Source organism: Cololabis saira, chromosome 6 (genome assembly GCF_033807715.1).
Source record: "Cololabis saira isolate AMF1-May2022 chromosome 6, fColSai1.1, whole genome shotgun sequence".
Lineage (NCBI taxonomy): Eukaryota > Metazoa > Chordata > Actinopteri > Beloniformes > Belonidae > Cololabis > Cololabis saira.
Genome location: NC_084592.1, coordinates 26,541,402 through 26,569,076, shown reverse-complemented (window position 1 = coordinate 26,569,076; position 27,675 = coordinate 26,541,402). Strand labels below are relative to the sequence as shown.

General features: G+C 39.4%; 2 protein-coding genes across 2 annotated transcripts in view; one reads left to right on the top strand and one right to left on the bottom strand.

The window, feature by feature from the left end:
* gpr39 (G protein-coupled receptor 39) overlaps nucleotides 1-4,604 on the top strand; it is a 49,150-nt gene extending 44,546 nt beyond the window's left edge. The window contains exon 2 of the mRNA XM_061723830.1: nucleotides 552-4,604. Within this exon, the coding sequence (XP_061579814.1) occupies nucleotides 552-1,054 (503 nt within the window). The 3' untranslated portion in view covers nucleotides 1,055-4,604. The remainder of the gene's footprint in view (nucleotides 1-551) is intronic.
* On the bottom strand, nucleotides 1,107-25,439 carry LOC133446074 (ly6/PLAUR domain-containing protein 1-like). Its single transcript, XM_061723831.1, has 3 exons — nucleotides 25,361-25,439; nucleotides 23,477-23,608; nucleotides 1,107-4,942 (listed from the first exon to the last, which is right to left on the bottom strand). Exons 1-3 carry the CDS (start codon nucleotides 25,407-25,409, stop codon nucleotides 4,701-4,703), a joined length of 423 nt encoding a protein of 140 aa, XP_061579815.1. The 5' UTR covers nucleotides 25,410-25,439; the 3' UTR covers nucleotides 1,107-4,700.
* Between the last annotated feature and the right edge of the window lie 2,236 nt (nucleotides 25,440-27,675).

Sequence of the window (27,675 nt, the reverse complement as noted above, 5' to 3'; positions counted from 1 at the left end):
ACGGTGGGCTCATAGTATGAAACACAAAGTGTTTATTCAGTTTCTTACATTTATTTATGTCATCTGCACTATGTTCCCTTTTGTGACCCAGTGTAAAGGATATCTGGTCTGTTTTGACTGGACACTTGCTAGGCAGTTGAAAACTGTTTTAGTCTTTTGATAAATTAATTTACAAAAATGAGTATGGATGAAAATGACTAGCGTGAATTCTTTTTTATTTCATGAGCAATGTCCTGTTTCCGTCTCCAGAGGATGGTCAATTATCTCTGACATGAAAATATAATAGTATTATCAGTTTAAAAAATTCCCAGGGACCATTTTCACTTCAGATATCTCCATATTTACTAGTTTTCTTTCTTTTTTTGGACTGTTTCTAAAGGGTTTTGTTTCAGTTTAATACCTTTAGCTAAATGTATTATTATTTCTCTAAAGCATAATGATGTAACTTCAATTTTGGTTTATAATTCTATGTCAAAATTCTCCTTTTGTCTAATTTATACAAAAATCTTTTGTCTTTTAATTGATTTGTACATGTTTCTAAACATTTTCAGGTCTCATCGTGGGATCCTTGATGGTGTGCTGGCTTCCCAACCAGATCCGTCGTCTCATGGTGGCAGCTGTTCCCAAGGACGACTGGACTAACTTCTTCTTCCGAAGCTACATCATGCTCCACCCCGTGGCCGATACTTTCTTCTACCTCAGCTCCGTCATCAACCCGTTCCTCTACAATCTTTCCTCCCGGCAGTTCAGGAAGGTGTTTCTGCAGGTGCTCCGGTGCCACCTCACCATCGAGCACATCAACAAGCGTACCGTGGAGCGCTCCCATGCTGCCTCTGCGCGTTCCCTCCAACCGCTGCTGCTCAAGTCGCTGCGTCGCAACAGGACAAGTCGTGTCAGTCTCCCACAAGAGAAAATACCCCCCTCCTTTACAACATTTCAGGGGCAAAGTGACTCAGGGGTGGCTTCAGATGGTCAGATGTTCCTCAGCCTGACTGAAGAGGCAGATTCATCTCTCAAAACAACCATAGATGTACCATCAGAGACTGAAATATAATGTGCTGTACAATTTAATGCAACACAGTTAGCAGTGAAAACAAACATGGCTCCGACAGTAAATCCTCGATGTGTCACCACAAACATGTACAGTACAGCATACAAATATCCCTTAAACAAACAGATGATAGGTAAATATTTTCCTTCACATTTCAGTCAGATCATGGTCAGTTGACAAAAGTTAGTGTTGTACAAATCTTGATGGAAGAACTTTAATAATTATAAAGTCATAGAATGATAATCCCAAAGCCTATACAGTTAAGCATGACAATGTGACCACTACTGAATTACACTCCCTTCCCAGTGTACTACTGTTATACAAAGAAGTCGTGTAAAATAATCTTTAACAGACAAGCTGAAGAATTAACATGTTTTTGTAAGAAAATTCCAGACTTAAGCCACTTTCAAAGGAAAAGGAAAACATTGGCAAAGTCTTTTAATCTGCAACATTTCACTAAACCTCTGTAAATGCAAGTCACTTTTACAATTTAGTTTTACCAACCTTTTCCAAGTTCAGCAGATCACATCACCTTGCTTGAATATGAACTAATCGTGATGTACATACACACCATGTTTACACTACAAAAGCACATACATACATTTCTTTTTAAGCAAACTCAAAGATCACTCTTTCTTTTCTGGATCAGGTTTCTGGTCTTCTTCTGGTGTTCCCTTGTTGTTATCACAAGCTTGCTGGTAAAACAGAGTAATGGTAAAATGAAACAGCAGTAATGTGTGGGAGTTACCTTTTCCTTTCTGCTTCTTTAAACACAACAACATCTGTATAATGTCTGATCACTGCTTGAACAGGGAAGTTTATGTCGATGGCAATGAGTCACACAACTTACCAACACAGCCAACGGTGCTTCCTTCTCTCCACAAGACCTTTTGTACACTTTCCATTTCACATTGCCATCCCCGCTGATCTGAGGAGGTGGAGCTGTGAAATAACTGTGGGCTCCTCTGGAGCCATTTGACCCGTTAATTATGCTGACTGCTGGATTTCTACTGAAAACAAAGTCCAGACAATAGTACCTGCTTCATCTACTGTGAGACAGAGAAGACTTATTTGTCACAACAGCTTACGTTTAGTTCCTGCAGATGTTTAAAAAATCCTCAGTTGTTAAGCTGACATCTGAGATTGTGCAATTTTTACTAAATGTATCCATCTCACCAGCAAACGGGCGAGTTCATCTGAAGAATAGCTGACGACATCTGCCTTCAAAAGAGTGTAACGTCAGCAGTCCTTGGATCAGATCTTTATGCTTTTATTGATGACGTAATTGCTTTTGGAAGAATTTTGGTCGGAAGAATAAATCCACTTCATCTGAAGATATTTTTGCTTTGTCTGGACTTTATACTGTATCAAAGACTGCATTACAAGTCAGTCAACATGAAACCATTTCCAGCACAGATTGGGCAAATTCTTCTGCTGGTAAGCAAATCTATTTCTAATTTTGCTGCCTTTTAACACAATACTACCTAAAGCAACGTATTCTTATATGAATACGTTAGAATAACTATACCCTTATCAGCAATATTAACACATTTAGGGCCCGATTTACTAAGATCCTAAATAAAGAGTACTAAATTGCGTGTGCACTGAAAAAGTTTGCACGTGCTGTTGTTGTGTGTTTTGCGGGTGATCAACTAAGATTGCGTGCGCAATTGATAACAGGTGCAAACAGCAGTATTTAAATGAGGTGTTGCGTGTCTTACGGTTTGCGAGCGCAAAAGGAAATTTGACGAGTTGGAGTTAGAGATATTAGTGGACGAGGTAAATTGTTGTGCCGTATTCAGCACCCCTGCCGTGAAAAGCACCCCCTCAGGCACCAACAAGCATCCCTGCGTAATGCTGGGGAGATTAGCACCTTCCTTTCGAACGTATTAAATACAGACGCAATCACAATCCCCGCAAAAACTTTCAGGCTTGGTAAATCTCATTGCGTGTGGTAAATGGAGATATTTGCATTTTCCCCTCCCAGTATTTAGGGATTTCTGGCGGGTACGCCCCATATTGATTATTCATCAGGGCAAAAGTACTAAATGAACAGCGTGTGCTATTTTGCTCATTTGAGAGGCGCAGTCCTCTTTGCACGCTGTTAGTAGATGAGCTTGCACATTGGTCTGCGGGTGATGTCAAGTTTGCACACGTTTTTACGCACGCAAACCTTTAGTAAATCAGGCCCTTAGTGTGTAGAGGAAGCATGTCTCATTTCATTAGAGATATCACTTAAAATCTAAGAATAACTATATATTAGAAGATATAGTTATTCAGATAAAGCTTACCTTCACCTGCTGGTCAAAACACAGATGCTGATGACAGAGCTGTAGAGCTTAAGAGGTCATGTGACTTTGCAAGAGATGTATATTTTTCAAACCAAGTTGAACTCTCGGACAATTTTTTTTTATCAAGAACAGATTTGTGAAAAGTAGAGCAGCATAGATGAGTTGAAACTACATTTCTAGAATAGGTAAATATTGAAGGGTACTATATCCCACCCTCCTCAGTGATTGTGGACTCCCATATTCACCCATTCATGCTCCGTATTAATAGAGGAGCCATGTTTCCTTATTTTCTTACTGGATAAAAGATTGTCACAGGCATACAGTGCAATACTAAATCACTATCTCTCAAGTTAGTCACATGACCCAGTAGAAATGTGGTGGTGTATTTCTCCAAAGTGACAACTCCTTTTTTTGTATTCTCTTTCCATCTTTTTTAACTGTGAGAAGCTTTAGTATGAAAAGACTTGCAAATTCTGTTTTTGTAGACACAAGCTAATTAGAGCATGGTATGGCTATAAAAAAAATTGTCATCATTTCAAAATGCCATCAAATACATTCTGAGATTTGCAAAACATAGACTGTACTGTAGAGTCATGTTAACTGCAAACTGGTTTCATTTCATCATTTACAGGATGCTGAGTTGAACAGCCTGAAGGAAGCGTATCAATAATCCTGTTGTTCTGTATACAAAACTCTGCAAAATGGCAGTTACAGGACTGCAAGTTGCTGTTACAGAATTAAGGAGGAAAGCTGTTTTTCTGTATCTGACACCCTTTATTAGATCAGTTGTTCTGTCTTCTTAAGTCATTAAACAATATCATGCTTGTGTAATGTCTCTTTTGATTTGTGCAACTGTAAATGAGCTTAAAACCAGTTACAATCCAAGGTAAAGGTATTTGTACACAGTGATGGACTGGCGGCCTGTCCAGGATATACCCTGCCTGTGTATAAAAGATGGAAGGATGATGGGTATTTTTACAGAAAAAAAAAGATTTAATTCCAGACAATTTTCTTCACAAAAATGAAAACTTCTACTTTTGTTAATTACTCTATGTTAATTTGTAAAGAAAATGGATGGATTAAATAAATAAAGTTACTCCTGAAGCAACCCTATGCTCATGTTTGTGGTATGACAATGATTTGAGTTCCCTGTAGTTTATCCCTTGTTGGAGGCCAGTTTTCTCAAATTCAAGAAGCGAGGTGCCACAGACGTTCAGAAAATCAAAAACAGACATGACTTAAAGCTTATATACACCGCGAAGCATGTACGTCTCAGCTTCCACTGATCCACTGATTCCACTGATGTCAGTTTTAAGAACATTTTCAATAAAAACCTGAACTTTTTGTATGAAGGTGTGTCAGCACAGGATGGAGCGCAGCAGCAGGAGCACGCAGAGGGAAAACACAGGGACCTGCAGCGTGTTTAGGGTAATGGCAGAGGATGACTGGGCCCGTTTCTTCTGCCGCGGTCCATTACACAGCGGTGTGTTACAGCAGGTGATGCACACCGAGTTGAGCTTGCCGGTGCAGAACTGTTGGTAGCCGGAGGAGGCGATGAGACAGGCTGCTGAAGAGGCGCAGGACTTGCGGTAGTGTATCCCTGCAATATAGAATGAAATGAAGGTTTTAGGGCTGTAATGAGATGATAGCGGGGAGTGTAAAGAGCTGTGTGGCTGTGTGGGGGAAGCGACACAGAGAGAAACAAATGGGTGCCTGTAATTTGGGATAAATAGGCTCTACTCTTTCATCTTGTGGATCAGAACTTAAAGGAAAACAAGCTTTTCTCTTCACATTCAGCTGTCTTCAGACAGCAATATGAACATCACTGTCAGCAAACAACTTCCATCCGCCGCCATTGTGAGCATGATTCCTTATGTTCAGTTCAGCACAATAATGTGAACTAAGAAACATTTAAAAAAAATACAAAAACAAAACATAATGACCATGCAGCACATCTTCTTCAAAACACAAATCTGAAATAATTTTTGATAGAAGCTTAAAGTTTGATAACCGGTGATCAGTTTTGTAAGGAGAAGCATTTTCTTAACAATCTAAAGGAGGCATTTCATGATTTTTGTTGTTTTAGTTTTAGCTCAAGGCTGATGGTTGTAATCTACTTTACATTGGCCTGAACAAGTCTTCAAGTCTTCTCCAGTTTGTTTTGGAGTTGATTCTACGATTTAAATGTTTGTTTTTATGATCTTTAATGATCTTATGGTCCGAGCTTATATGGCAGAGATTTAAAAACTCCATGAATATAAAGACATTACAACCGTTCAACTAACACATTTAGACATTCTAAGCTTAAGAGACAACCAGTGGGGTGATCCTGCTTTTTCAACGGCTGATCTGTGTTTGAGTTGGAAACTCCTGATATGCCCATTGCCACAGATATCGCTCTTTTTAAATCCAAGCTCAAAACGTACCATTTTATAAACAGCTCTTAATACAATAAAGTGTCATGACATTTTCTTTCTATGTTTTGTTAGGATTTAATGAAGTTGTTTAAAGGTTTGAAAGGTTTTTCTATAAGATTCTACACTGTTGCTCTCAGGGCAGGATCACCTCCTGTTTTTTATGACTAGACTGTTAAGACTGTTTAGCTGTTTTCTCTTCTTTAGGTGAAGACAATGAAGAGAAACAGATGTTTTAAAACTGATGGGTCCCATCCTGTTTTTCTTAAAGTTTTAGTTGTCTTAGATCTTTTCTGGGTTGACACCTCAAGTAGGAAGCAATCAACAGAGATATAAGCCTGAAGGTGTGACAGTTGGCTCCACGGATGGGGTTCACGTACAAAACACCTCCTTCTTCAGTATAAATACGACTGGATCGATGACGACCATGTGCATCTCTATCCTACCTCTGTGGTTTGAGAAAAGTGTACCTCCGGCCGGAAAATATTGTGCATGATAAAATAAAGCTTTTATTAACATTTGATTATGTTCACTGGTTTTCTAATGTTGCACCACACAGACGAACACGCAGATCTTTCCGTTTCAGTATGTCATTTTAATCATTTCTTTTTTTTTTCTGGCTGTATAGTTTTGCTTTGGAAAAGTATTACCTTAAAGCCTTTATTTTTGACACCTGCTCGCTGTAAAGGGCTACACAAGTAACAACAAAGATCCAACAACAAAATATAAGGGGTAACGGGATGTTTCTTCAGATTCACTGCTATACAGACCGTTACTATAATGACTTTATACAGTCTGACTTTGGTTTAATGAACATTTTTGTGGTTTAAACAGTTTTGAAACAGTGAACTGAATTGTGCAACTGCTACTGCATAATACAAACTACTTTAGGCAAAATAACTATTAGTATTTAGCATCAAAATGACCTTCTATTTGTGAACCACGGTACAAACTAAGAGAAAAAAATAACATTGGGAAGTTTTCTAAAATGCAACTTATATATGCAATTTCTAATGTATTTGAAATTTCATTGAAAAGACAAGAGTACAAAGGAAACAGGGTGTTTGTTGTAGATCTCAGATGTATGTAACGAAGTAAGTAATGTGCCCATCATTTACAACAATTACACCTGCTTGACATTCTGATCTGTAACTACAGCTAATATAATCAATTCAGTCCTGTATTCATGCGACACATTACTTACCGTTACACTGACCTGGTGTTAGTTAGTTTCACCTGTGACAATTTAACGATTCTCTATTGACCCTTTCTGTGCTGCCAGGATTTTACTGGGTTCAGTGGAAAACACGCTTCTACTCATTGGAAGCAGCCACACGACCCAACACGAGCACAAGATGAAAACAAACGTGGGATGTTATTGCACATCTTCACTTCACTGATTTCTTTTTATTTACTAGCTAAAACTTGGACTAATAGTTTTAATCCACATTTTATGCTGATTCAAGTGTGATACATTCTGTGGTGACAGAGTTAGACTGGGGTACAATACGTACAGAAGATCAGGACACAACGGACTAAATGGACACAACGGACTGACATCTCTATTTACAGTTAGCATTGCATATTGTGGTTTTAAAAAAATGTGTACAGGAACACCTACATTTACTTCCTCAAATCTTGATAACTGCCTGAATGAGGCAGTTAAATTACACTTTTACTGAAACTTTGATTGATTGAAACATTGATTTATTTCAGCTGTAATTATCAGTTAGTTTGGTCTTTAATCTCTTTTTTTTTAAGTGAAAAAGTGACCACGAACAGCTGCATCCATCCTGTCTGCCCCCATGTCGATGAGATTTGGTGACTGAATGTTTGCCACCTTGGTATCAAGTGGACGGTCCGGTTTATGTTTGATCTGTGCAAAATGGAATGTTAGAGAGCTGTGTAATTTGTAATTCAAAGTTGTTTGTGAGATTACTGGAGGGAGGCTTTAACATTTGGCTGACATTTTATTCCAAAAGAAGTTCAGATGTGAGCACGCAACCTTCCAATAACCCCAGCCATATTTCACTTGTGTCTCCACCCAAGTGCAGCAGCTACAGACATAGTAACACCCGGAGAGCTGCACGTTCATTTAAATTGTGCATTCTCCCATGTCTTAAAACATGCTGCAAATATCATCAAAGGTCCCAGAAGGTGTTCAAATAATCTGGTGGAAAGACAGGGTGCAATATGCCAAAAATGTCCTGGCTTCAAAGCCGGCATTAAAACCTGACTGGGTCTTAAAGCATGGTTGACACGTCTGGGGATTTCAGTCATTTTCTAATGAAACCTCTAAATGGTACTATTATAGATATCAGGATATTATGAAGGAAATCCAGAAAGGATGATAAAATACTGTCAGATTAACAGCAAAACAAAAAAAGAAAAGAAAAGGAAAAAGAGCTCCCATGGACATTATAGGCTATTTCCACATATTTGGAAGGTTACTTTACAGATAACGGTGAATACAGTGAATAGAATCTGATGGAAAATAAGCTTTTTCAATCCTGCGTTTAACAAACATATCGATAAATCTAACATTTCTGCATGCATAACGTAAGATGTGACCCCTGGAGCTAAGAGTAACTCCCAATTCTCCGGTAGCAGATGTTTTAGACAAAGCTTTGTACATTTCAGCTCCGTCATCACCTTTCATTGCTCAGTTTTATACCCCAGTCACATCGTTTCAGACTTCAAGCTTGTTACTTTTTTCCACCTTATATTTTGACATTCTGTAGAGTTCTTCAGATGCTCAGCTTTTTGGCCCTTTTTGTGATTTGTAAAGCCTAAAAATTATATGTCTGCATATCTGTCTGTACTTTTTCTATCTAACCAAATAATGTAAGTCATTAAACCCACATGCCTCACACTGATCAGAAGAACGGGGTTTTCATTTTGGATTTTTTGCTATTTTTTGTGTAAAAGTTGGACCTGTAAACTTAGTTGCCACTGTTGCTCGGTAACATAAAAGGGAAATGCATGACATTTTAAGTCAAAGGAGAATAACAGTGTCTTCAAACCGATGTCACCTTTCACACGGTAAGTGGATCTCTAAAAGTAAACACGGCGGGATCCACTCCTGGTTTATGGGTTGTGGTCATGATGAAGTGCAACAGGGATGTTCTACCTCTATTTCTGCGAGAGTACAACATCTCTGCGGGGTTCTGTAGGTCATAAATGTCATCAGATGGCGTGTCAGAGGCATACACAGCAATTTGTTGTGGTTACAGAAAAGAAAAAGGAAAACAAACAAACCCTCTCAAATGAGATTATTTGGACGGATGAAACTAAGGTAAACTTGTATCTGAAAGACAGGGAAAGATAAGTATTGAGATTGATAGCAACAGCTCATGATCCAAAACACACCACATGTGTCAAACATGGCGGAGGCAGTGTCACGGTGTGGGTTTGTATGGCTGCCAATGGAACAGACTCACTGGGGTTTAATTATAGATGATGTCGTTGTGGAAAAATGTCCTCTAGACTAACTAGTCAAGACTGAAAAAATAAAGAATTGACTTTCACTAGGACTGAAACTGATTCACTCCCACAGTATGCAAAGCAGATGACAGGAAAGGGACCAACAAGAAAACCTGGCACAAGTTATTTAAACATTAAGACTGAGATGTCAGCAGGTTCTGGAAAAGTACCAAGATAACAAAATCTGGCTGAAGCCTTGTAGATGAGAAAAAACATCTGATCTCCTCACAGGCTGGAGCCTGCAACGTGATTGTCCCCGATTCTCTGTCAGGTCATGAAGACCCATAAATGACGAGAAAGTATATCAACCATATCATTTCTGATATTTGAATCTTTCTCTCACAAACGTGATGGATGATAAAAGTAGCGCACAGTCAGCCAAACGCTACCAAACCGATGGAATGGTGCTTCACAGTGTAGATGGATTATGACCCTAAATATACAGAAACAAATCAAAACTCTTACGTTGGAGGAACAGAACAGTCTTTAATGGCCAATCAGCCGCCTGCGCTCAGTGCAGCAGATCATGTTTTCAGTTGCTGAAGGAAACATTAAGGACAGAAACTGAATGTGGCTGCAGTTAAGGTCTGGGAACATTGACTGCACAGGATTTAGATCCAAATGTTAAATATTGAAGTTGTATTTACAATTATACTGCTTTAAAAATGGCCTACGTGGCTTAAAATGACTACAGTTCCTAGATGGCAAATGCCCTATTTTTTGGGAAACCTACAAAATTAAAATCTATAGTCTACAGATTAATCACATCTTGACTGTTGAATTTCAAAACATTCTGGTAGTGTTAAAGGCAAAATCGTAAAATCTCTTTCATGTCCAAATCCTTCTGGACATGACTGTATGTGTTTATCAAGCATACAGTTGCCAGTGAGCCCATTTCTATTCTTCTATACTTCAAGTACTGTATCATTTCATACATCAGAATGTCTTTTGGGACGGTTTTTGCAGCAATGGTCCACCAGAGGTCTTAGCACTTCAGGTTCCATGGTGACATTGCATTTGCACTCCACGTACATCAGCATCTCCGTTAACCGCGTGATGGACAGACCAGTGCAGCATGGATAAACAACAAAGAAACATTGTCCTGGGAAGAAATCTACTTGAATAACAATAAAACATATTTCTGATCTATGTACTTAAAACTGGTCAATCAATATGGAGTTAAAGTGAAATATTTATGTTTTTTATATTATTTATAACATATATCTACTGACAACTAACCACATAATTATTATACTTATATGCTGCTCTGTGCAACAGTGAGTGACAAAAAATGATTATTTTTTAAATTCATTTTAAGAAAATATTCATCCATCCATCCATGAGAGAGAGAAGCAGTTGAGGTGTTCGTGATTGTGATAGAAGCTTTCTTTTGGACATTTTACTGAAGTGAAAGCCTGAGGAACGTTACAGAAGTTCCCTTTGCAACGGTAAAACTGCCTGCTGAGATGTAATCAGGGATTATACATCATTCACTATCTTGAAATAAATCGTTGCCAGGACCACGATTCTGGTTTAAAGTCAATACATCATACAGTGTATTCTTAAGAGTATGAGTGAAGAGAAAATATAAACTTCTAACAATGGATCTCACACAAGATTACAGGGAAATGCTCGATAACAAGACACATTTGACGGCGGGGGCTGGTTTTCATTCAGTTTTCCGTGTTGAAACTGTAGGTTTAAGCCCCTTAATCTAAATTATACTGTTGAGTTACTTTATGAGGAAAAGGGTGGACTTTCTTATCACTTTCTTGTGGGTGCTGAGAGAACCACAAGGCTTTAATAAGAATCAGCATGGTTGGCTGCACAGGTGAGCAAAATGTCCAAGTGTCTGGAGAACCTTGAACTTCTTTAAATTACTGTTAATCCAAATAAATCAAGTGACACAATTGCAACTCTTGACATTTTTACAGGAGCAGAATAGCAATGACCTGTGTGTACTTGTCACATATTGACAATATTAAATTAGACTTTTTGCTTTGGATTAAAGCTTTGCTGGTAACAGTGGCTGGACTGACTTCATCATGGAAGAACTGGCATCCTACCATAGGCGTACGAACCGGACTACTGGAGTTTATCATCCATATAAATCTAATTTAAGTCAGTTCTCTCAATACATGACTAATGTTTTATGAACTGGCAAGAGCTTAAATGGCCAGCACGGACATTTGGTAGCAGGAAGTTTTGATGATAAAAGCTTGAATTTCATTTATCAATCATAGTAATGAGTTATCACCTGAGACGGCTTTCATTTCTATTATTTTTTTATTTTTAACAGGAAAAAACGTCAGCAAATAATATAATAATGCATACAAACCAATATATGAGGTAGTATGAGGACACTGGGGGGGGGGGAATTTAAAACTATAATTCAAGCGGAGAAGAAATGAAACAATTATGAATTCTGTATAATAATGGACAAAAATTGTGTTTTGATCCGGTTGTGACTGTTTTTTGCAATAAAGATGGATTCCCAAGACAAATATATCATATCTCATATTTTTATAAATTAATTTAGTAGTCTGCTCAAATAATCAACAGCAGGTTTCCAGTTTCCTTTCCTCATCCCCTTTTTCAAAAAGAGAGAAATGTTACTGTTATGCATACCTTGGTGTCAAAGTGTGATTGATTTGTGGTTGTCTAATTAGTCTCTGCCTCACCGGGACGAGGGGGCGGTCCTGCTCGCCCCACCACACCAACGACAGCTGATTCCTGGTTTTAGTGTTTTGTTTTTGGCCGACTGTGAGCTGATCTGGGAGTTGTTGGTCGTTATGTTTTCGGTTTATTTGAATCTAGATTAGATGTTTGGTATTTAGGTTAGGAAATCGGCCCATTGTATGACTGGTTTGTGGTCTGTTTTGTTTTGTTTGTTTTTAGATTCCTTGAAAGCATATCACATGTTCCGCTTATATGTTATTGGTCCTTTTGAGCCAAAGTTAACGTCAGGGATTTATAACAGTTACTGTTTTGGAAATGGCTGAATGGCTTTCTAGGAAGAATTATCTATCCTAAAAAACTGGGTGCAGGCTTACATCATCTCTTTGGTACGTGAGTATGCTTACATCATCATTTACACACATGAAACTTGTATACTGTACACCATTAAAATGATCCAATCCCATTTTTACAGTTCTCATGTCCAATTTTACAAAAGAGTTGCCTCTATTAAGCCCAGCTGTTTCTTGTTTCCCCTGATGACACCCTGGTTGCCACTGCTTGGAGGGGATTGGCCCAGGTCCACACACCTTCATCTCTGCCCTCCCTATTTGGTTGCAGCCCATCCAATCACCGCTGCAGGAATAAAAGACACACTCAACCTTCATTCAAGAGGTGACTGTTTGCTCGGCTACAGCTTTTCTCAAACTTGAGACTTGATAAGACTTTTGACTGTAGGTCCTTGTATTACGAGTTACATATATTAAATAGTGCTTTGTTAACGTCTGTTTTATTTTTGTGACGGAACATTCTGTTTATTCCCCACGTTTATAACACGGCAGCGTTTGGACCAGCAACTCTCAACTAACAACTAAATAACGTGTTGGTGCATCTCCTGATGTTGGTTTTACCCACGTTGATGCTGCAAGACCACGTTAACGTGGGTCACACCAACGCTGGGAAGAAAGAATCGCTGGGAGACGCTCGACCACCTGGGGTCAACAGATTCACACCTGAACCTCTGTGTGTTTACGTACCTGATTCTTAAAGAAACACTCAAACTACCCGGTACCAGACCGGGACTCTGTTCCGAGGTAACGTGCCCCCCCCCACACACACACACGTGAGAATGAGAGCAACGCTTTGACACGTCGACATGAGCATCAGCCAATCACATCGCAGCTACACAACCCAACGGTTTCAGAACAGGACTGGAGAGGATCCTTCCAGAGGAGCGGTTCTGGATCCGGGGGAGCTGCAACAAACACGCAGGGATGTTTGCGGATGCTGCCCTGGACGTGTTGATGTCTGTTTTATTTGTGATTTACAGTACTTTGGTTTTTGGATAACAGCCCTTTTGGCTTCACATTTTGTTAAGATAGCTTTTAGCCCAGAGTTGGGACAGTTAAGATTTTGTTTTAGTAAATGTCTTTTGGATGTGTCTATTGTGCCTATTTTATGGTTCTGCTCCCCTTTTCGGTATTAAGAAGACCAGTTTTTTGTCATGTCGGGATCATTGAGTACTCAATCAGATAGGGACTTTTGGATGTGTTTTTGTGTTGAGCAGCATCTCCATCCACAACTCTGTTTAAGTACCTTGCCCACTGTGTACCTTTTTTTTTTTTTCTTTGATTTTACAATAAAGTCCTGTGTTTTACATCTTGTCACGATTCCCTTTGTTGCAACTCCCCAACCCTGGCCGAGCTGGGTCAACAAACAAGGAGATGGACACCAAAGTCTGTCAATATACCTAAGTTGTCAGGGAAGGAATCCAATGTGAGTGCTGAGATCTTTGCACAATTACAGGTGCTGCAAAGGTTTAAAAAGAGACACAAGTAACTAATATTGACATGTCAACAACACAGTAGACTTGTGCCAGGGGAAACTTCCACACCTGAAGCCAATGAGCCCAATGTAGACAACAACCTTCACATCTATCAGAAGTATTGCGCTTTAAGATACATTTGCAAATGCTATTCCCAAATGTTTCTAGGTGTAGTTTTATCCCACTTAAGTGTAGTCAAACAGCCTGAAAACAGGATTTGAACTCTGCAGCTTTGTTGTGTCTGAGCACCTTTTGTCGGCAAATTGCACACCAAAAAGAAAGATACAGATTTTTCTTGTGTGAATTAACCCAAAAGCAATTCCATGTTTGGTAGAAGACTGCGTTAATGATGGGCTCAATAACTCTTTGCAAAATACAGTTCTACAAAATAAGATGACAGGGTTTTCAACAGGAGCTGAAAATTCGGTGTTAGCTGCATTCAAAGCTCTTTAAAATGCATCTCATTGCTAATGCTAACACACTAATGGTGGCGGAACGTCCGTGTAAGCCATTCAGCTGCTATACAAAACAACTTTAAGTTAAATTTTGGTGGCTGACGATCAAACGCTCAACACTGCAACAGGACAGCCTCATACAAAAGAATATAATAAAAAACCTGAACCAAAAGAAGCTGCTGAAAACTTGAATTCTGTTGGGGTTTTTTTAAAGCAATTTAAAAAGGTTCTGTATCGCTTAAGTAAAGTATGGTAGGAAAACTTTGTGTATCCAACATCCATTAAATATTACTTCACAACCAGGCAGAGTTCCTCTGTTTAACCAAGTGAATGCCAATTACTGTGACAAACCACAGTCTCATTTTCTTTCTCCTGATACAGTAAATGAACTTTTTGTGAATTGCAAAAGCTAATTTAGATAAGCCATGAAATCAGGGAGACACAGATGGAACTGGCATGCGTTCTGTTTCACTCTACGGTGTCTTGGTCAGGGGAGCGTTGGCTAAGAACGGGGGTCATCAGCTGTTGTTACATAATCTGAACTGACCTTATCAGTCTTGTATCACCACTTTTAATCCATTCTATCTGAACCCAGTAGGATTCTGGGCAAATTCTGCATTGCAAGTCTGACGCTGCCGCCAGACATGAACCCACTTAACATCACCATCCCAGGACAATTCACATTGTGGAAGGCGTTTTTTATGAAGCTCCATCTCCTTCTGTTGAGAGAGACTTCAAATTCTCTCCTCATGTTCTTCTTCACCTGTCAGCTAAACAAAGAAAAATCTGACTGATCCATTATTTGTAGATATCATTTACACCAACACGGATGCCTCAACAACCTATTCAGAGATGAGAAGCAGATGCTTCATCTCAAAGTTGGCGAACTCAACTTTGTGAAAAGAAAAGTCTTCACGACAGAAACAAGCTAATTTTCTGCTCAGCCAGAAAGGTGTTAGTTATCCATTTTCATCAGGATCAGTTATGCCATGGTGTGACACACCCGCCACTGCTGTTTGTTATTCAGAGGAAATCCAGGGGAATAATTATGCGTATTCATCTTGTCATCACAGCTGCACTTGGCATGCTGCCTCTGTGGAGTTTAAAGATTTTTGTTCCTCGCTGTGAGGCCAAACATGAGAGAGACAGAAGCCGTAACATATTCACCTGCATTTCATTTAAAATGAAGCAAAAACGCTTCAATCTTGATCACTTGTATTTCCCTTAAACTTCTTTATGTGACACAATTCTGGTAGATGATCCACATTTATATAGCACATTTTTGAGTGTTTTAAACTTTACAAACATTTTACGATATGTTTTTCATTTGCACACACACACACACACACACACACACACACACACACACACACACACACACACACACACACACACACGTTAAATATTCACAGGTGGAACAAGTTAGCGAACACAGACTGATTATCAAAACTTAACTGGATGTCAATAGTTAATTTTTACTCCTTCCTTTCTTCTCAGTTCTCTTTGACCAACTGTGTTGTTTTTTTAATTGCTTTATAAATAAAATTGAGTTGAGATTATCTAGAGTCCACTTAATAAAATCATTTAAGACACATTGAGCTACACTGATTTACTAAAGACACCTAAAGATTTTACATTTGCTGTTCACAGACGATCATGTTATTTGAATCATGTCTTGAAAAAAATGTTGATAAGTCAAAAGCAGTGGATCTGTATGAGCCAAGTAACTCAATATATTCAGGTATCTTTCAGTAAAACAAAAGCCCCATCTTCCTTTTTCAGCGGTCGCCACAGTGGACCCATGATCCACAAAGGTTTCAGATGTCCTTCTTGACACATATGTCCCCATTTATCCATTCATTTATCCAGGCTGAGGCAACATGGGATTCAGTGTCAATTCAAGAGGATACTTCGGTACGTGGGATTGATCCGGTCACCTCCATCCTTGCACTGTCCCCTTTAGCAGTCTTCAGTTAGATAATTAATCTATGAAAGGATACATATATACATGTACCTGTGTGTGTGTGTGTGTGTGTGTGTGTGTGTGTGTGTGTGTGTGTGTGTGTGTGTGTGTGTGTGTGTGTGTGTAAATTATATAAAAAAATCAAGAATTTGGTCCCTTTACCTAGAAGTTGGTGCCCAGCCAAGATACAGTAAGGCCACAGCCATCACAGGAACTTGCAAATCATCTTTGTCGACCATGGAGGGAGCTGTTGCTCTCAAAAAAATCAGAACAAATAAAGCTGTGCGCTTAACATTTGCTAAAAACGGAAGTTCAAGCACAGCTTCAAGAATAGCTTCTTATTTTTAGTGCTACTGTATATATTTTTGTTTCGCTGTTGCCACTTTCACACCAGCTGTATGCACAAACTTACTGGCACAGCGAAATGCAGCAAACACTCCAAAATGAATATCCCGATTCAAGTGTTTACACATCTACAGTGATGCAAATGACAGCAAACTCCACATGTCTTAATACAGTTACTGCTTTTTCAATTTTCAGTTTACATGGTAGTTTCTCATTCAGAGTATTGCCTTTATCACATCAATATCACAGCATCATTACCATGGAAACTAAATGTCAGCATCTGTCCATTGACTGTAATTCATTGGTGGTCCTTGAATCATTAACCATCCATCCATCCATCCATCCATCCATCCATCCATCCATCCATCCATCCATCCATCCATCCATCCATCCATCCATCCATTTCACAGACTCAGTTTCTTCTGTGTAAGATGTTCGGTTGGGATTAAGAAGATCCTGACAATAAGTTATTCAAGACCAGATGACATTCACAATCAATGTCAATAGCCCTCCAACTTCACTATATGCAGTTTTGGTAAACATCATTTCCTCACCTGTGCTGGCTCACGGTTTGGAAGTATGTTTTTTGGAGCCAATTAAAGATGGTTTTCCATGGCTTCAACAAACTCTACCCACATATGAAAGCTTGCCTCAACAACAGCTGAGGCTGCAATCTACCAGGCCTGCCGGTATCTGTCAGCTGCCTCCTTCTTCAGCTTGACAGCCTCCATCACTTCAGGCATTAACCACCAACTGAGGACTGCAGCCGTTGAAGGCACCAATTATCTTTTGGCCACAGCTCTGGTGAGCTGTCTTGAAAATAGAAGTGCAGAACATGGCCCATTCAAACTCAATGTCCATCTATACCCTCTGGATATGTTGAGGCTCTGTTGGAGGAAGACGATGACGATCCTTCTGACTGGTTCCCCTGGCTTCACACCAGGTAGTTATCAGCTGATAGTTCGCTCCTCTCCTTACCTCAGTGTCCAAAACATTTGACTGTAAATCTAATGACTCGACTATCAAGTTGATCATCAAACTGCAGCTTAGAGAGTCCTGGTGTGACGTGCACTCATGGACCTCCTTGTATTCAAACATGTTGTGAATGGTGGACAAACCATGACTAGCACAGAAGTCTGATAACAGAAAACCACTGGGATTCAGATCAGAGAGGTTCCCTCTACTCAATCATGGTAACACTGTTCTTAGATACAAATTGAAGTCTTCCAGAAGAACGAGAGTCTCCTTTAGTAGCATCTTCCAGCATCGCCGCTAAGGATGGATAACCCATGGATAACTCTGTTCAGATGGATTGCTCTGTTCAGAGATAAGATGTCAGGTGTGATGCTTGTAACACCCTGCTCTGATGTTTTGTTCTCATTTTAACAAGCAGCTGAAGGCGGTTTTTGACAGGAACAATGTACTGAATAGAAAAATAACTTGAAACATTGTTTTTGGCAAGGATGGGTAGAGCAGTGTGCCTTTTGATAGTCCAAACCTTTTGTATGCAATCCAGAGGTCTGATTCTTATGATTCCTTTGACAAGTGCATCAGCACTTGGAACACACCTCGGCCTTAACGGGGGGTGTTTACTGTGTTGTGCATTTTCAGTCCAACATTCACATGACTGTTCACATTTGGTGTTCACTCTTTGGTGCTCGGTTCTGGATAGATCTTGTGAAGACAGATCTCATATCTAATATATCTAAAATCAGCAATGGGGTTGAAAACATTCTTGATTGCTTGTATGTCCAAAACAAGCTATACAGCTCATCTTTGAGGTATAAGACCAAAACAACAGGCAAGCCAGAGCACTTTTATGTTTTCCTAAGTATGGCATTGATGTGTTGCAGCCTTTTTGATACTGACATGGCAATGTGGAGATGCAAATCAAGAACATTATTTCAAATAACCTAAGCTAATACATTTTTGGTAAGAGCCGAGAGGACGTCTATTTTATGTTTTATGTTCTTCAGTGCGGTATTTCATGTTATAATAGGGCCAGAGGACATGAAATGGTGTCCTTAGAAGTGTGGCAATCATCTCTCTACTTAAATAGTGAGTGGGAGAAATAGCCGTCTCTAATATAAAAGCCCACTCTTTAATCATTTCTTAAGACATAAACAAAGGAGTGTGATAATGCTAATAGAGGGAAGAAAGCCAGGCTCATCTCTTCCTGCAAAAAAATACTTCCATCATCTGAAAGGTGTACGCACACTATACGAGTGCTCACCTGCTCTTGATGTTTTAAGTAAGGCTGTCCGCACTTGAGTCTCCTTTGAAATTCTTCCAGTCTTTTATTCACAGCTTGAGAGGTGATTGTAAACCGGACATATTACACTCACAATCTATGAGTGAGAATATACTGTAGCTTCTGCATTGCTACAGGTACAGTATATCTGTACATATGGGGGAAATCACTTGACAAAAGCACTAATCATAAAGCCTGACTGATTTTTAATTCATATAACTTAAACAGAACTACTTTAAGTTGGCAGTGCAATTATGCATTTTTATACAGAGTTAATATGGGGTCAGCAAATGTCTATGTCCTCTGTTTCTTAGGGAGCACCTGTAATGATAACACAGGGAGATAAAGACTGGGATGTGCTTAAGCATTCATGCAGAAATTTTCTTATTAAAAAGCTGTCGACACTATGGTGGGGTGTGCCTGCCCTCTGAATTGGGATCCACATTTTTAAAGACGGGACCTTATTGAGTTTACCCTTATGTTCAGGGTTGAGACGTTCCTGCATTTTCACTGGGAGTGAAAGTGAAGGAGACTTTATATATGGCGGGTGACCTTTATTGCCTGGACAAAAACAAGCCAGTGTTAAAAGGCACATAGGCACAACAGAAATAGGTTTTTTATTAGCAAAAGAGTAGTGATATACTGCAAAACCCATGAGACCTACAACCTTGATGGTTAAATTACCTAAAAAGTATTTATATACGTTTTACTGTAAGATAACCAATTTTGAGTCTCAGATACAGTCATGCAAAAGTTAGGACCTGTTTATTTGACCCTTTGTTTCCTAGTGTAAAAACATGGCAACAATCATCCGATCATGATAACAAAATACACGCTCAGATGAACAACATGTGACTTTTTTCAATGTGCCATTATTTGTTGATAAAAGTTATGCCAAAAAGAAAGAAAGGAAAAACAAATATGGCCAATACTAAGTACCCTTTACTGCCTCCATGGGATTTAAGACGGTAAGATATTCTGTAAGCCGGTACTCCTAATCAGCCCCTTCATAAACGGTTTATTAACAGTTGTCCAGATCCCTGTAAAATCAGACGTTTGGGCATGCTTGCTGGTCTGAACTATATTAGGTGTGTTAGCACAATGCCAAGGGGGGGGAAACAAAAGCAATGGGCTTAAAGAGGCAACTGTTGTTGCACAAACTGGAAAAGTGAGGAAGATTATTCCCAAGTAGAAAAATTTAGAGACAGGAATCAATCTTTCCAGGAGTGGTTGTCTGAGCAAATTTACCACTAGCTCAGCCTGCGTAAGGTGCTAAGAAATACAAACAAACAAAAAAAGCAAGAGTTACATCTCAGAACCTACAGATCTGAGTGATAAGGGTAAATGTTAACATCAATGACAGAAAAAGACTGATCAAGTGCAGTTAGTTTGAAAGGGCTGTTAGGAGAAAGACTCTTCTGTCCAAAAAGGGACATGGAAGCAGATCTGAGGTTTACAAAACTGCTTCTGAACAACGACAGGATTTCTGGAACGATGCACTACGGACAGATGAGGTGCAGGTGGAGTTGTCTGGGTATCTGTAGGTCACTGAGTTTAACATGACTTCTATGAGTGATGTCGAGGCAAATGTGAGACTATCCGTCCAACAGCCACAGCTTGGTCGAGACTGGTTCATACAACGGGGCAATGATCTGTCTCAGGCCTCAACACAGGCCAAATGCACGTGCGCAGTGGCTCTTAATCATGCTTCTCTTTATAGGAAGAAAAATCTCCACAGATCTGGGATCTGTGTGCTCAGCTTTGGGAATTCCCCCAAGATGGATTTGAGGCGCAACAGAAGTGCCCTGCCGTTCTGCCCTCTCCAAGATATTCCTGCACGATGATGTCAGCCATTGATGGAAAGTGTCAGGTCACGTCCTGCACCTTAGATACTTCCTGTCAAGTTTCCTGCCAGCATGATTGCTTTCCCTGCCCTGATTAGTTTCACCTGTGTCCCATTTAGTAGAGTATTTAAGCTGTGTAGTTTCTGTTCTCATTGCCAGTTTGTCTTAGTATCCATGTGCTAGGGCTGGGCGATATATCGAGATTTTAATATATATCGATATATTTTCAAACGCGATATGGTACGAGACAATATCATTTATATCGAGAAAAAAAAAAATTATGATTTTGATATAGCTTATTTTGTGACAAATTGACCTGAATGTTTTATTTGAGATTTGCACAAATGTTTTGTTATTTGCACAACTGTCAACCTCAGTGGAAAAGTCTGCCTGTTACTGTCTACATTGTATTAATTGCACAGTGTATTTTAATTTAATTGTTATGCAGGAAAGGGATATTTGTTTTATTTTATTCAAGAAGCATTTTTATTCTATATATGTAGGCAGTTTATTTTTATTTCATTTGTTTTATACATTTTGATATTGTGCAGACCTCTGTTAATAAAGGAACCTGTGTGACATTTGGCACGAGGCTTTGTATTAAAACTGACTGTTTTTTTAAGGGTTTGCCTCAGAAAAAATAAAGCTAACAGAGATGCTATGCTATAATGCTTTGGGGGAAACCCCAATTATGTCACAGAAAAAATATCGATATATATCGAGTATCGCCATTCAGCTAGAAAATGTCGAGATATGACTTTTGGTCCATATCGCCCAGCCCTACCATAGCATTCTTTCCTTGTGTTTTTGAATCCTGGTATTTTGCCCCCTGCCTGTTTTCTGGACTTCCCTTACGCCTGTTCCCTATTGGATTTGTTTGCTTTGTGGACTGACTTTTGTGTACCAAAATTTGGCCTGAATTAAGACTGCCTTATTGTGAGTCGAGCTTTTGAGTCCTGCCTGTTATTCCAGTCGTTACAGAAAAGATTAATTGTGTTACATAACTTTTTTTATTTTTTCCCGATGAGTGGCATGGCCGAGATAAGCAGGATCTAAAGTGAATATGTAACATCTGAGTTTTATATCAAAATCATTTCATTTCAGCCAGTATTAATAAAATGGCATATTTGCTTAATTATGAATATAAGCTAATTTAAAAGTGGTCAGATTTAATCCTGCTGGTTACTACATGTTAGCAATCAACACAACGGTGCCCATAATTCACTTAGCACTTGAGAGATGAAGCCACTGATAATACAGAATATTGTCTTTTTGCTTGCAGCCGGTCTGGTAGTGTTTGGTGATGATCAGAGGTCGCTCCTGAAAACAGCCAGTGGCTGAAGCTGACTGAGAGCTCACAGTACAGTCGTGGACAGTAAAAACCAAAGTAATGGGCTCAGTGATGCTAAAATGTGATGCAGAGACGAGGAGAATTCCTCCAAGGAGGTACTTTTGTTTATGAAGGCTCAGTAACTTCAAATATTTCTTCAGATCTGTTCGCCAACTCCTTTAGTTCATGTTTGCCCTCTTAGAATCATTTACAAGCTGGAATCTGGCTCCGAACAACCAGAATATTGGTGAACATTCTCCCCAGAGTCTGGTAAAATTCACTGATAAAATACTGATGGTGACACACATACACTGAATTTAAAAAGGCACAAAAATGTTAATAAAACACATTTTGTGTGTGTGGGTTTTGGCAGAGGCTGGGTATGGCTGACCAGGTGGAGATGGCTGCTGCACACCTGTTTCTCATCGAACCCCTTGCCCCCCTCACCCCATTTGCATGGATATTCTTTATAAATCAGTCTTCACCTCAGCCTCTGCATTTCAGTCCTAATTCGCCCTCACATCACACAAACAGTATCAATGCAAAAAGCTGCCCCTCCATAAATTTAGTCACAATTGTCTTATTTGAAGCTAAACATATCTCTCCATGGGGTAATAAAGTGTTTCTTGACAAGAATTCTTATAAGAATTGACAAAGTTTTTTTTTTTTACTTAGAAATTAGTTTTTGCAGCAGGCAACTGCAGCTACGCTGTTTGCTACACGCAATCAGTTGAGAAGGAATGAAGAGCACATTCTCCTCACCATTAAACATCGGCTCTGATGATTTATCTATCAGGCTCTAACGATCCTGGATATGAAAGTTTGGAGAGGTATGAATACACACTCTGGACCCAGATGTTACTGCATGTCCAGCAAGCGATGAAAGGTTTACCCCTCAGACACAAATACCGTAGTCTGCATCCACCACTTATCTTTGAAACACTAACCTACAACTGATACATTCATGCTCTTCTCACAGATGTTATTCTTTGTATTATAGACACTTTTTTTCTGATCTCGGATCAGTTTGATTTCTGCTCAGAGTCTGGCATCTGGCTGAATGCTTTGGAGAGCTCTCTTTGTGTTTCTTTGTTTCCCAGAGACCATAAAAACTGCCAGCAATATGAAATAAGTTCATTGGCATCAACTCAGAGAGGAAAAACAAAAATCCTTTTGTTTACAAGATTCCCATTGATTGAGAAGAAAAATAACTGCATGAGCAGTGAAGAATACAAAAACTAATCCTGTTTAGGATTAGTTGCACTTGGAGGGTGCAACTCTCCCACTTATAGCAGTTTCCCACTTACGAACACCACTTTTGTCACTTTGGCTTAATACTTTATTGATTTCCAGCCAAAATTAAACAAAGAGTAGGTTAATTATGAATGAAGTCTCCTGACGAAAGGATAAAACTTTATGCAACCATCTGTCCTTGGTTAAAGCTAGTCATTCTTGATTGTGCTCTGAAATTGTCTTTTGCTCTGAGATAAACAGCCATTTCTGACAGGTTGGAGGTGGAATGAGCTGTATTTTTGAGGCACCACTTACCATCATCCTTCACTAGAACCTCCTTCTGGCACATGTCCTGCACATTGACGGTGCAGTTGACAATGAACTCTGGTGTGGAGCAGTCGTGTGTCATCTCCTCACACTGGTAACACTGAATCTGAAGAGCCAGCCCTGCAACACACGCACAGTGCATACTAGTGCATAGTTCATGCATGAATACTTATTCAGCTCTGTCTCACACATATGTATTTGATCTGAAGTGAAATTAAGTTTCACTTTTTGAACGACTTCTGACTCGACATCTGCTCCATTTCAAATTGATGTGACAGATATGTTCAGTCATCTGGCTGTGTTTGTGCTGCCGCTGGCCCATTTATCTTAGCAGCTTGTTGTCACAAAGTTTCATCATGCAATCCTTTGATAGCACATATTTGTCTGTTTCTGCAGCATAACTGATTTTCTTACAGCAAACTCTCCTTACCAAGTGTCCTCTAGAGTACTCATTTATATGGAGAGAAGAGCAAACAGGTTTTCAAGAAGCACTAGAAATGCATCTAGGTCACTTTCAGTGACCAGCGATCATTGTTGAATTCAGGTTAATAAATCAAACACTGTCCTGCTAGTTTGAACATCTTCTTATGCATTAGGGCAGGTTATCATGTGGTACATCTTCACATGTTATTCTGCTCTTTTCATCAGAATCAACTTTCTTTAATTATCATGTGTTTAATAGTCAGTGAAACATACAGCGTCAGTGGAAGTTGAGATGTGTAGATGTTGGGTAATCATTGACATTTTGCCTACTTGTATTATTTCTTACTGCTGCTTTATTTCAAAGGGAAGAGTAATTGTTTTGAATGCACTGCTTTGAATAATGTTTTTACATGGCAGAGGTTACAGTTTTCCTCTGAAAGCCACAGCAGTAGAGACAGAAGTTAGGAAACAAAATTTGATGAACAAGATAAAAATGTAGGAAATTAGTAAAATAAAATTAAGATAACACCATAGTTGATGTCAAACAAGCTATTTAAAATTACTTCATACAATTACAGCCAAACATTTGATTGGCGTTTTATGAAAACGTTCTGGTAACCATGACCATTGTGAAACATCCTCACCCTGATGGGTATTTTTTAGTTGCAGGATGACAGTGCTTCCATTTAAATGAAGCTGTAACTGTGTGTTAAAGATGAAAGTGACTGATGTGCTCTGTCAGCATGATTGAGATATCAAGAACATGTACAACAAAACAGGTGTGCCGATGTTGTGACCATAGTGAAAATGTTACAACAGTGACATAAACCCTAATAAACACAAACACCTGAGTGTGCATCAGCAATAAAATTCAGCTATGGAGGCAGAACTTTTACTAGCAGGCTTCCGTGCAGATCATTATTATGACTATTTATTGCTCAGTTGTTACTTTTGGATGCCATCGAGACTAACCCAATAAGCACGCTTCAAAACAGACGTACAGCAAATGAAATCACCGTGATTACTGTAGAAAATCACACAACGCTTCGCAGGCACATTTCGGATGTCAGAGTAAAGTAAGATTGGAGTCAGAGTTGTTGATTTGCAGTTTTTTACAAAAACTTACCTGGATCGTTTCCTGCGCGTAGGAGCGCAGTGCCACCGCGGGGGTTTAGACACACAGGTGTGGCACATACTTAATAACTTAGTAAATAATAACAGTAATAGGCTAATACAAGAGCAATTCATAATTGCATGAATTAGAAATTAACAGTTTGGTTATATTCAAGGAGAAAGAAAGGTAAATGCACACTGAACCACCAGCTTCACCGTTCACGGCACAAATATCTCCCGATCCCCAAAACGAGCGTCTTTGGGAAGTTTGGGTGTCAAACCCGCAGCCTAATGAATCCCTGCCGAGTGATGAGGGTGAAAGCGGTGGTTTCCTACCTGAGCTGAAGAAAGACAAGAGCAAAGTTGAGACGGTTAAGAGCTGCATCGTTCGCTTTGGTGTGACTCCGAGCAGAAACAGATGGGTGTGCGCAAATTCCGAGGTGCGCACACACGCGGCAGCTGGCAGCCTGGCATGATGCTGAAGCCTGAATTATGCTCCTGCGTTAAATCGACGCAGAGCGTACGCCGGTTACGGCGTAGCGTACGGCGTAGGGTCTGCGTTGGTGTAACGCGAGACCATAAATCAACCTTGACTCTCCACCCGATCACAGCCTCTTCTCCTGCGGCTGCTGCGTGAGCATGGCAATATACCACGTGATTTGACAGAGCTGAACCTACTTTCCTCCGTATTATTCTCATACTTATTATTTTACTTGATGGTGATGGTCATTTGCAAACTTTACTGTGTTTCCAATTCAAAGGTGGAGAGACAGTTTAATGGGGTGTTTTTGTGTGTGTTCGTGTGACAGAATCTCTCTAACAATCTCCATCATGGTGGTGGCATGCAGTGTTTTGAGACTGCTGCTGATTCCATGGAAACTGGAAGCAAAGTGTCTCTGTCATGGTACACACACATCCTCCAGGCTTCAGTGGATTCCAGGTCTCTTTTGAAAAAATATAGCTATACTATGGTCCAGCGGTTGCACATCATTCATCATGCACTAAGTATATAACATCAAAAGATCATCTTAATTACGAAGCATGGTGGAGGGAGGATCATGATTAGAGCATGCTTCACTGCTCCAGGACCTGTAATATTTACCATCACTGAGGGGAAATGAATTCCCAAGTTTACCAAAATATCCTACAGTATAATGTCAGGGGAGATGCCTGCCACTTACCCTAAGCACTGAGGTAAATCCAATCCGAAATCTTACAGTGGTCCAGTCAGATTTCAGACTGTAAGATGAAAACTGTTAACCTAAAACATGCTGCAAATGTGTCTGTGTTCTGAAGCAGGTCGGTAAAGAGGAATGGTCAAAAACCTCCCCCTGAACATTGAGCAGCTCTGATCGAGACCTGTCAAAAGAACCGCTATTAACTCCAGATTCACTTACTTTGTCCTGCGACACTGTGCATGCTCAGTGAAGACACAAACTATTGTAATCGCTTCTGTGTTGGAAGTAGACACTTTAGTTCAGCATGACGGAGCAAAATCCCTCTATAAAGGATTTGGTTATAAGGCACGTGTAAAGGTCATCAGTTTTTAAGAGTTCTCATGAAGCAAATGCACACATTCACGTTCAACAGTAGCTGCTCAACTCAGCTTTACAAATATGGGGCTCATTGCTGAGCCGACGCAACACCAACCCCTTCTTTACAAAGTCATTAGGACTGTGTATGAGTCCCTGACACATGAAGAGTAGCAGGATTTTAGTGCAGAGAAAACCTACATGAGAAAGAACTACAGTGAAGAAAGGTCACACAGAGCCTCATCTTTGTCATTCCTCTCTGAGGAGATGATTTTAGTCCTCTGTCCAAACTCCTTTCAGCCTCTGGATGATCAATTTCAACAGGTGAGTTGGTGGAAAGTAGAGTATGGACTGCATCAAAGTTGCTTGTTATTTATTTTGTTAATCATTTTCTTTGAAACTCAGTTAATTAAACGTTATGGTATAATTAAATGATATGAATCCCTTCTTTGGTCACTTTAGATTATCAAATGATGAGTCACAATACATTTTAACGAATAAGAGGATTTAAAAAACTACAAAGGAGCTTTTTACTTTGAAATTAAATGTCAAACAACTGAAGAGGTAAACTTTCCTTATATAGATGCATTTATTGCTTTATTAATCCAGAAGTTGGACTGTAGCTGCTTGACCAGTATCAGTAAAAGACTACCAGAATTGTGTTAAGGTGGAGCAGGATCAATATGACTGTTGTTTGTTTATATTGGAATATATATACTGGAATATTGTTGTTTTTTTTTATAGTGGCTCTTGACTGACTTTTACCATAAAGAAATCCCGCTTCACCACGATTGCTTTGGTACATTCTGTACCTTTGGAGATGGCTGTGAGACGTCAGTACAGTGTGACAGTGTCTGGCTGTAGCCAGACTTGACAAATAACACACTGGGAAGCATTATGCATTTTAAAACATCACTGATCAGTAATGGCGGATCCTGATCAGATCATGCACATAAAGTGTAGTCAACATCTTGAAAGCGAAAGTCAACAAAAATGCCCAAAATAAAATTGATATGTGAGGGAAACATTAAAAACTGTTATTTAAATAGTATTTTTATATAAAAAGGAAGTCATTTATTCCAAAAAGTGGAAAACTTTTATTCCGAAAGCAGAAAGTGC

Bases quoted from the DNA above. Each gene is read 5' to 3' on its own strand.
- LOC133446074 (XM_061723831.1), bottom strand. From the start codon at position 25,409: ATGCAGCTCTTAACCGTCTCAACTTTGCTCTTGTCTTTCTTCAGCTCA. The intron at 23,609-25,360 runs GTAGGAAACCAC...CGTGTGTTGCAG, and splicing joins CTTGTCTTTCTTCAGCTCAG to GGCTGGCTCTTCAGATTCAG. The intron at 4,943-23,476 runs GTAAGTGGTGCC...TCTATATTGCAG, and splicing joins GGTTCTAGTGAAGGATGATG to GGATACACTACCGCAAGTCC.